We start from the raw sequence: 10,783 nt of genomic DNA, 5'->3' as shown, positions 1-10,783 counted from the left end.
TGGAACAAATCTTCATGATCATCTATGTAGGCAGGCGGCAGGCAAGGCTGCTGGGCGCAACAAAACGAGCGCGCCGGGGGCGGGGGGGGGGGGGCTTGAGAGGGAACCATTAACCCTTTGTGCTGAACAGAGTCGGCGGGTGAAGCGAGCGCCATGCAGGGAGGCTCGAGGGGCCAAAGGAAGCGCCTGCTCCAGGAGACGAAGGAGGCGGCATCCTGCCTGCGTTTGGAGAGGGCATCGAGGAGAACCAACGCCCGGGGGTGGGTGGCTGGCGGGTGCCTCGCTGCCGGGCAGAAGGGGGCTGCGGGCGCCCGGCGGGTCCCCTGCCGGGGCTCCCGGGGGTGGTGCGGAGGGGCGGGCGGTGTGGGTCTGTCGGGCGCGGCCAGGCGGAGCGCGACGTGCGCGCCTGGCTCCTGCCGCGCTCGGTGCGTTGCCCCTTTAATTGTGTCCCCAGCCCTCGGGCGTCTCTCTCCAACGCCCACGTCAGCAACTACCTTTTGTTTCTCTCCCGGTCGGGCTTTCGCCTGCTTTGGGGCCGCGGAGCCCAGCGACGATCCGCGCCCCGCCCCGCCAGCCCCTAGCGAGCGGTGCTTGGGCAGCTCTGCCGCCGCGGAGCCCTCGCCCGACCGACCGCCTGCCCGGAGCTGCAGCCCGCCCGCGCCTCCGCCGAGCGGTAAGTCCGCGGCGCCTTCGCAGCAGCGGAGCAGGCCGTGCGGGGCGCCCTCCGGGCTGAGACGGGCCGCAGCAGGGCGGCCGGCCGGAGAGCGGCTGCTTTTCCCGCTGACGGAGGAAGGGCGCCGGGCCACGCGCCGCCGCCGCCGTCTCCCCAGTCGGGCAGCGCCCGGCGGACAGGCGCCATTTGCCGCCGCCGCCCCGGGCGCGGCGCTCGGCTGCAACAAAGGGCTGGTGGGGAGGGATGGGCGCGTCCCGGGCCCGCGTGTGGCGCTGCGAGCACGCCTGGCAGCTTCAGGGGTGAGCCCCGCGGAACCGGGGCGGGGCGGCGCCCAGGCCCCGGCGAAGAGCAGGGCTGGGAATGCCGCAGCGCCCCCCGAGGAAAGACGGGGGCGCGCGCGCGCGCGCAGGGCTGTCCCCCTCGCCAGGCGCCCGGCGGGGGCGGCGTGCGCGCCCAGCCGAGCCTGCCGGTCTGCCGGGACTGGTCCTGCTGGCTTGACGGGCGCGCCTCCAGCGGCGTCGGGCGTCCCTGCCTGCCGGCGGCCGCGCATATGACGGCGCCCTCTGCCAATGTGCGCGGGGCACCTTTTGCTGCGCGGCCAGCCCGGCTGGGCCGGGCTGGGCGGAGAGGGAAGGATGGGTGGGTGGATGGATGGGCGGCGGCGCAGCAACTCGCCAGGCAAGTACTCGCGGCGGCGGCGGCGGCGGCTGGGGGGCGTGAGGCGGCTCGTAAGACTGCAGCCCTGCAACTAGCAGCGCGCCCGCTCGACGTGCTGCCTTGGGCTGCTTGCGAAGCTGGGGCCGGAGTTGGTCGTGGGAACAGCTCAGGCGCCTCCTTTGTCAGCGCCCAGTCGAGAGTCGCAGGGGGGAGCGGATTCCCACGACCAGCACTAGCCACCGCCGCGCTTCGGGCCCCCCCCCCCACGTGTTTGCCTGTCAGCAAGCGCTATTGCCCAGATGCCCACTTCGCCTTCAGGCTAGGAAGGCGAGTCAGTTGCCATTCCCAGGGGCCCGGATTTAGGCACGGTGCAGCTGCAGAATCATGCGGGAAACGGGTGAGAAAGGATCATAGTTGGAGCCATGAGACCAGGGAGCCTTGGGTTCAAATCCACAGTCGGCCACAAAGCTCCCAGGTGACCTTGCTCTCCTTGCCCTACGTTACCAACAATTAGCCTAACTTACCTCACAGGGTTGCTCAGAGGAGGAGAGACTTTGCACAACACTTTAAGCTCCTAGGAGAAAAGACAGAGTGTAAATGTAATAAATAAAAAGTAGCAGCCAAAAAGGCAACCACCAACAAAAAAATTGGCTGGTTAAATACGCCTGAGTTGGTAATACTGTCTGACGAACAGCCATAACCGTGAAGTGCCAAACTCGAAGGCAAGCTGTGAAGTTAGGGCCCAAGTGACAGGGAGGTGAGTAGCCTCCATGTTACACTTTGGTTGTGTGGAAAAAGCTGCTTTTGCTCCACTCTCATGGGTTGAACTTGCTGTCACTGGGAAGACGCTCCCCAAATAATGCCAGCTTCAAATGATTTGTGAACCGGCAAGCAGTGACTCAGATGTGTGCATTAGCAGTCTTCACGATTTGTGTAGGGGGTCAACATGGGAATTCCTTCTTTCCACAGCTGCAAACACCTCCATATTTAAATCTTCTGAGTTTATGGCTACGTGGCTTAAAGTGGTCAGATGTGTGTCTGCGACATCTTTTCCCAATCTGGTGCCTTCCAGATGCCTTGGGCGACATCTCCCAGCTGTCCAATATTTCTGGAGGGCAACAGGTTGCAGCGGGGGAGGGGGACTCCGGTGTCAATGGGGCAGTTTCAGTTGGAACCAGTCAGAACTCTAAAGAAACTGACCTCAGAGCCACCAACCTCCACTGGCCTGAGCGAGCATCGCCAGTGGCTAGGCATGCTGGGAGTTGCCCTCCCAAACATTTGGGGGGCAGCAGGTGGGGGAAGCTGGTATAGACAAGGCTGAGCTGGGTGGGTAATTGCCGGAGTTGCTATGCTTTTATTTAAATCACTCCTTTATTTAGAACCATGAAGACTGGAACCTTAAGTTGTTTTTAGAGGAAGGCCCACAGCTCAGCGGTGGAGCCCCTCCATTCACATGTCATCTGCATCGCATATGATTCAGCCCTTACTTTCATGGAAGATTGCAGCCTGTCTTGGACAATCTGTGGGTGCACAAGGGCTTTACCCACACCCTTTGTACAAGTTGTTCCTAAAAAAAAAAATCACAATTAGGATTTGTATGGAGAAAATAGATTATTTGTTCTCTTTTGCAGAGTGACGCAACGCAGTCTTAGGATGGAGATTTCTTCCCACCAGTTCCATCTTCTGCAACAGTTAAATGAGCAGCGCAGGCAAGACTTGTTCTGTGACTGCAGCATTTTGGTAGAGGGGAAGGTCTTCAAAGCCCATCGCAATGTGCTCTTTGCCAGTAGCGGCTACTTCAAAATGCTTCTTTCCCAGTGCTCGAAGGAACCCAGCCAGCCCACGACCGCCACCTTCCAGGCCTTTTCTCCGGAAACATTTTCCGTGATTCTGGATTTTGTGTATTCAGGCAAACTTTCTCTCACTGGCCAGAATGTGATTGAGGTCATGTCAGCCGCCAGCTATCTACAGATGACGGACGTGATTAGCGTTTGCAAGACCTTCATTAAATCTTCCCTGGACATCAGTGAGAAGGAGAAAGATCGCTATTTTAGTCTCTCGGACAAGGAAGTCAACTCGAACGGGGTGGAGCATTTGTGTCTGTATGGCGCCGGATGGAGGGCGGAATGCAGCCCGCCCCACTCGCACTTAAGCCCAGACCAAGGGACATGTATAGTGAGTGGAAACTCCTGGGCCAATTTCAATTATTACCCAGCCACGCAAAGAAATGCCCAGCCGCTGTCCAAGCACGACCAAAGGCCAGAGTCCATGAAGAAGACCAGCAGGCACATAGGGCTGCCGCAGCCCCCCGACATCCCACACTATAAATCAAGCAAACTGGAAGACCGAGCTTCTGAGCCTGCCAGCCACGCTCCTCCGTCGGAAGAGGAGGTCCAGATTGACTCTGAAGGGGATTCTGGCCATGCTGGTTACCAGTACGGCCAGGGACCCGACACGATCCCCAGAGGCTTGGCTGTGTCGCAGCAAGAGCACGACTCCCCACATTCTGCTGGCAAGTCAAAATCTTCCAAAGCGGACGAGCCGTACACTAGCATGCCCTCAGTCTTGGGCATCATGGGGAGCTGGGCTGATGGTAAGGGCATTTGTTTAGCGTATAGTTCAATCTGCTGTTGACTCTTTGCTGCCCAGAAGTTGATTATTTTAACTATTTAACCATGACCACCTATTAGCAGTGATGAACTAAACAAGAAGATATAGAACCTCCCGGTTCATAATTTCTCACTTGAGGAGAATGATTCTAGTGGGTACAGGAATATGTTTTAAGGTAGAAACAACGTGTGTCTCTTCTCCCTTTCTCAATGCCTGAAAGGAGGAAGCTGTGAGAAGGACTCTGATTATTTTGGCCTTCTCCAAAATGCTGCAGGAGGTGAAACAAGTTTTTGCCCTTCTCCCGTATCTTCTGCACATACCTGAGGACTGGGAAGATGGCTTTAAAAATTCTTGCTACACTATTCAGATATCAATCCCTGTTTTACTCAGGAAACAGCCCCCTTCAAAACAAAGTAGATTGCAATCCTATGCAAGTTTAGAAAGAAAAAAGCCCTGGCTGGAAAAAGTTGGCAGTTGTAGGGCTTTTTTTCTGTGTAAACATGCATAGGATTCTGCACTTAATATCTCTATAGCTGCAGATGGTCTTGACAGTGTGTAAGCTTCAGAATCCAGTTTTTAAGGTGTGTAGGGTGGGGGTGGGGGTGCTTCTCCTGGCTAGGTTTCCCTATGGTCAGGGTGCAGGCAAGCCTCAGTATCTTGCAGAATTTATTATAGTTCTCTGTAACTTGAGGCAGCAGTAGTAGGCAAATTAAATACATGCAGATTTACTTATTCTGTATAATTTATATGGATTGCAAAACTGTTTTTTAAAAAGAAGTGCAATGTTCACAGCCTTGATAGTCAGTTATTTTCTATTGACGTTGCTAGAAGTGTTACAGTTATGGCAGCATGTTAAAAAGATTGCTTCATACTCACAGATGATCTGCCGAGAATGAGATTCAAGTGCCCGTTTTGTACCCACGTGGTGAAACGGAAAGCAGACCTGAAGCGCCACCTCCGCTGCCATACGGGAGAACGGCCGTATCCGTGTGAAGCTTGTGGGAAGAGGTTCAGCAGGCTTGATCACTTGAGCAGCCATTTCCGCACGGTACGTATTTTTAAACAAACAGGTTTTACTATTAAACTGTACTGCCTTTGTAACACCTTAGGATGTACCGATGTGTTCTGTCTTGCAGTAGTCCATTTTCAGGGAAATTCCTCAACCCTGGCAGCAGGTTTGTTTTCAACTTAATTTCCTAAGACAGTCTATTTCTCATGCATCTAAAATGTTAACGCTAAAGCCCAGGGGATGGGATTGAAACTACATAATAAATGTTAATAAAATATGGTTATTATCCAGCCCCAATGAAGCACTTTTAAATCCTTTTTATTATAGTGGAAGCATTAAACACATGCTTAAATATTTCCCACTGGAATAAGTGGAACAACAAAGTGATTAACTTTAGCTGTTCCTCATCCTGGGCCTTAACGTCAGATCATCCCCAATTGGAGAAAAACCTAGAAGTAAAATGCCTAGTAAACACACAGACAATATCATCATTATAAATCAATAAGCATTAAAGTTTCTGATGATTTCCTTTCAGTTTATCCCACTGTGGTGTAAGTGATTCACTAATCTGTGCAATTTAAAACTGCACAATTTCTGTATGTAGAATGACACGGATAATAAACTATAAAAATGTTTTCAAAGGGTATGAGTTCTATTAGTGCAATGGCGATCCAAAGGGAGAGGCGGGTAAGAAATAAATAAAATTATTATTATTATTATTATTATTATTATTATTATTATTATTATTATTATTATGGCATAGCTCAGCTTTTCATAACAATCATGCACTTTTTCATAAAAACACACACCAAATGCACACCCTAAAGTGACCATTTCTGGAATATGTGATATTGCAGCATGATGGAACCCACAGTGACTTACATTTGTTACTAGATGGTATGAACACAGTTCATAAAATCATTAAGAACACTAGGATGGCTGTGGACAAAATATTTCATAGAATCATAGAATAGCAGAGTTGGAAGGGGCCTACAAGGCCATCGAGTCCAACCCCCTGCTCAATGCAGGAATCCACCCTAAAGCATCCCCGACAGATGCTTGTCCAGCTGCCTCTTGAAGGCCTCTAGTGTGGGACCTATTACGTGGGATCTAGTATTTAGATTTGTTGGACCTATTACGCATTATAAGCAAAAACATTTGCTATATGTCTGTTAGCCACTCCGCATAGTTCCAATTTTCGTAACAGTTAATAGCTTTTTCATAAAAGCAGATTTCCACCACGTGTGCATTAATACATAGTCATCTTCAGATAGTGAGGCTTGTAATATTGTACACATGTGCCCATGCCATATGTCTCTGGGCGACTTGAAATATACCAAGCTGATATGTTATGTGGGACTGCAATATAGCAGACTCTCACAAGGTATAGCAAGAGCAAACCCTTGAAAGGGTGTGAAGCAACATGTTGTAAACACTGTACATATAATAAGGAAACTAGAAGGACTTCAGTCAGACATCGAAGGAGAACATGCCGGATCTTCATGCTGGAAGGAACTGAGATTCTCACCTGATTTCTGGCAGTCAATAGGAAGTAGCCAAAAGAGCTGTGATTTCATTCTGGTGAGCTGTTTTCCTTTTCTTGACCCCTTGGGCACAGAGGTGCCAAATATTGTTAGTTTCTTGCAACTTTCTGTGGTCATTAATTTCTTAGTGAATGCACTGAATTGGCCTTGTCTTATTTTCTCCATCTCCAGATAACATAGTCATTATAACACCCTGTTGACAATGATGTGGTGGTGTTCCCTATAAGATGGTGGTGATCTATGCTTGGCTTTTTGATCAGGGAAATGTCCCCATGGCCTGGATGCTCATTCAGTATCCCCTGCCTTGGGCCTGAGAAATCCAATGCTTTTCCTGTGCTCTAGTGGCATTCCCCAACCTGGTGGCCTCCAGGTATTTGGCCTGTTAATTCAGTGATCTAATGCAAGTCCAGATGTGCACCTTTACACCCCAGTGGGAGAGAGCAAAAGCCTGACCAATGTCAAAGACCACACAAGATTGTAATCAAAACAAATCAATTAGTTCATTGATATACATTGGCTGAAAATAAGGTGATCTTCATATAGAAGATAATCGTACAGATTTGTATTAGTTGGGAAATAACCTAAGGAAACAATCAGTCAAACATCAAAGCCATAGAAATGGTTTTAGAATGGCATTGACAATCTAATCAATCAAATGAGCTCCAACCTACGGGTCTCGATTCTTTGTCCTTACTCCCTCCTGCCCATCTAGTTTTTCAAAAGCCATTCTAAGTTCTCTTGCAAATTGGTATAAAGCCATATTTATCCAACCTGTGTAGTGGGACAAAGGATCCAGATGGCTCCAGCCCAGCCATCCCAGAGAAGAGGAAGCAGCAGTAATGACAGGGGGAGCAGCAATGTGTATGAAACATAGTAGGTCAAACACAACTTGTGTTCATTAACCTCAGTTTTATGTATACAATCCAAGTAGACCTGGACTGTGGACATCTGTACCTGGTAGATGCAACCAGGACCCTGCTGCCTGGCAAGTTTTGGGCAGGTCAGTCTGGCATACCTCAGTGTATTTGCCCAAACAATCCAATGTTTAGGATTCTGCATTTTCTATATATCCTTTGTGGTGGAAATTGTTAAGAACATAGGAAAATGGGCGCCCTGCTGGATTAGACCAAAGTTCATCTAGTCCATATCTGAAAAGGATAATGATAGATAAATTAGTCTACATATGGTTTCATCCAGTGCTTTTACGAAGAAGTGATCAGCTGTTGTGAAAAGTGGGATTATGTATGCCACGCATAGACATATCAGATGTTTGCAGGTGCATTATCCATAAGTTTTTAATGACTTTATGAACTGTATTCATATCCTCTTCTGTTATATGGCTGTCACTATGTGACATTCATCAACTGGCTATGAATGTGTGCACATGTGCAATATCCCATGCTCCCATATCTGAAAATGATCAGTACGCATTAGTCCACAAGTGCTTTTCAGAACCCTGCACCGTCGCTGTGCCGTTGCATTATATTAGTTGAGCTCGCTGCTTTCTTGCACCCAAACTCTGTCCTAAATAGGCCTGCTCTGAGGCATGATGCCACTGTTCATGTCAAAATAGCCTCTCGCCAGCTTGGGCACTCTGATCTCCAGTTCAGGAGCTTGGGAGTGGCTCCATAATTTACCACCATACTGATTTTTCCCCATATTCTCTTCCTGTAAAGCAGTCTTGCAGAACCTCTTTCACCCCGAGGGCTAAATTCTGTTCAGGGGAGCTTTGGGAGCTACACTCGCATTCCAGTGGCGAGTGTAGCCAAAGGCAAAAGGGGCAAGGCCAAAATGCCCTAAAGGCCCCACCTCTTTTAGCTCAAATCTCTTACTTCCAATAACAGAACATTAATAACTTAAAGGCATTGTAAGCTTTTAGAATGGGGGAAAAACTGTATGAAAGCTGGGAAGCCACCAGTCAGGGGAAAGGGGGTCGGGCCAGGAGATTAGGATGGGACCCCAGGAGGGCCAGACGTGGCCCTGTGACCTGAGTTCTGCATCCTCATAGTCAAGCCTGAACATTCTGCTCATAAAATGAAGATCTTTTGATCCGCCCACCCACAACCTACTTTAAATTTGGGGCTTAGATCATGCAAAACATTTTAGTATGTCCCATGCTTTCCTTACAGCTTTCAACCCCAATTCTCCCTCTGTTGTTTGGGGGAGGCTCTTTCTGCACATCTATGTCACTGTGCTCGAGTTGCTCCCAATTTGCAGAAGACGACGACTGGGCCGGAAATCCAAGGCAGAGTACGGGTACATAGAGCCTCAGTTGTAAAAGAGCAGGCAGGATCTGTGAAACAATGACTGTGATCGTATTGCTACTTACACTCGTTGGAATTTAAGGTGGGAGCCCCATTCTGATGCTATGGGTGAGCTGAACTAGATGAACAGAGTTGAATTTTAAAGTCATTAAAGTCTCAGTATTGAGAAGGGAGCTGGAAACAAACATGGGCTTTGCTGTTTTCCTTTTGAGCAATCTCCCTTCCTCTCCACCTTCCCAGATTCACCAAGCTTGCAAGCCCATCTGCAGGAAATGCAAGCGTCACGTGACTGAAATGACAGGGCAGGTGGTCCAAGAAGGGACACGGCGTTACAGACTTTGCAACGAATGTCTCTCCGAAGCTGGCATAGACAGCATCCGCATCGATTTGGACACTGAGCCACCGCCTGAATTCCCGCTTGAAGAGGACAAGGATTCCAGTTGGAATTATGGTGAGGACAACAGATCCGATGTGGAAATCGTGGAGGACGGTTCTACTGATTTGGTAATCCAGCAAGTGGATGACAGTGATGATGAAGCAGAGGACAAAGATATCAAACCGAGCATTAGGTAGTTACGAATGGACGGAGGTTAATAAAGTCCCCCCTTTCTGTTGTCATTCCTTTCTCTTAACCATAGACTTCCAACCACTGACATCACCAGGTAGGGCTGGAAAAACTCCCGCCTGCAACCCTGGAGCCACACTGCCAGTCCGTGCTGATAATCCTGGCCAGGTGGATGGCAATGGATGGTAGCTTCTTCTGTTCCTATGCAGTAGCGCAGTGGAGGCAGGGCTCATGGAGACACAGTGCTGGCACTTCTGTATGAGCAGGGACCCTGATGAGATCAGCCACCTTCACCCCTAGACTCTCCTGTTCCCTCTGAGCTTAGCTTCATCCCTCACCGTAGCTGGAGAGAAATGAATTTCCCCAGCAACATGCAAAGTATTCTAGGAGGATCCCTGTATAAAAGATGTGCTGCTGGTAGGATGAAAACTGCTAGACTGGGTTGGTTGACATGGATCAATGCAGCAGCCTGAATGTTTGGACTCTCTTTGGGGGTGGGGCTACAGGGAGTGTCACAAGGAGCACCTGCACTTCCACACATCCCACCGCACCACTGTGTTTGTGTCCCTAACCAGCCTGTGGTTCACATACAATCTATTATATTGGATTTTTTAGGACCTGGGCTAATCTTGCATGCATTGATGGACATGCCATTGTGTCTATTTTGAATTTAGTTACTCAAAAATATCAATATTTTGTTGCATAAGGAGGTATCCAGCCTGAGATGGGATCATGTATGAACCATTATTTGCTGAACTGCGCCAGTTATAACTTTTGATAGTATGAAATGGATCTCTTCTCAAAAAATATTTCAATGTTGGGGAGCACTTCAAATAAAGATAACAACTTCATTGTAAGTTACTCTATTAAAGCACTGGCAAATGTGAGATTTTGTTTTTCAAACATCTACAAATATAAAAGTTGTATTTTTAAATACCCACTCAATCATATGCAATGCAATCCTCTTCATTTTGATTCATAAGTAGCCTCATTGGGTCCCATGGAAGTTACTCTCCTGTAAGCGAGTGCAGGATTGCAGCCTCCGTGGCTCTTCCAGCTATTGGAGCCTCCGCCCTGTTCAAGCCTGGTCTGGCCCCATTTTGCAGCCAAAAGTGGACAATAGCTCACAAGTCCTTCAAAGACAGGCATTGCTGCCTCTCTAAACATTATTAGATTACAAGAACTAAACTTCCTGTTAGAGCACTACGGCAATGGAACCAGTGACCTAGGGACGTGGTGGGCTCTCCCACCCTAGAGGCCTTCAAGAGGCAGCTGGACAACCCTCTGTCAGGGGTGCTTTAGGGTGGATTCCTGCATTGAGCAGGGGGTTGGACTCGATGGCCTGACAGGCTCCTTCCAACTTTTCTATGCTTCTATGATAATTCAGTCTTTCAAAACCGACTGTCTCCTTCCAGATCTTCTTTTATACACAAAGTTTGTATGGTTTGCAAATGCTAGAGT

The 10,783-nt window shown here is 49.2% G+C and overlaps 1 protein-coding gene across 1 annotated transcript; it reads left to right on the top strand.

Annotated features, from left to right (window-relative positions):
• Window positions 1-656: 656 nt before the first annotated feature.
• Window positions 657-10,204, top strand: ZBTB8A (zinc finger and BTB domain containing 8A). The gene is made up of 4 exons (XM_063140250.1): window positions 657-673; window positions 2,962-3,923; window positions 4,819-4,988; window positions 8,998-10,204. Exons 2-4 carry the CDS (start codon window positions 2,984-2,986, stop codon window positions 9,328-9,330), a joined length of 1,443 nt encoding a protein of 480 aa, XP_062996320.1. The 5' UTR covers window positions 657-673; window positions 2,962-2,983; the 3' UTR covers window positions 9,331-10,204.
• The last annotated feature ends 579 nt before the right edge of the window (window positions 10,205-10,783 follow it).

Source organism: Elgaria multicarinata, chromosome 13, assembly GCF_023053635.1.
Source record: "Elgaria multicarinata webbii isolate HBS135686 ecotype San Diego chromosome 13, rElgMul1.1.pri, whole genome shotgun sequence".
In the NCBI taxonomy this organism is placed as follows: Eukaryota; Metazoa; Chordata; class Lepidosauria; order Squamata; family Anguidae; genus Elgaria; species Elgaria multicarinata.
This window is presented reverse-complemented; position numbering and strand designations above follow the sequence as displayed.

What these genes read in the sequence shown, in the direction of transcription:
- ZBTB8A (XM_063140250.1), top strand. Translation starts at nt 2,984, where the DNA reads ATGGAGATTTCTTCCCACCAGTTCCATCTTCTGCAACAGTTAAATGAG. An exon ending in CATGGGGAGCTGGGCTGATG is followed by an intron (nt 3,924 to 4,818) that starts GTAAGGGCATTT and finishes TCATACTCACAG; the next exon opens with ATGATCTGCCGAGAATGAGA. An exon ending in TGAGCAGCCATTTCCGCACG is followed by an intron (nt 4,989 to 8,997) that starts GTACGTATTTTT and finishes CCACCTTCCCAG; the next exon opens with ATTCACCAAGCTTGCAAGCC.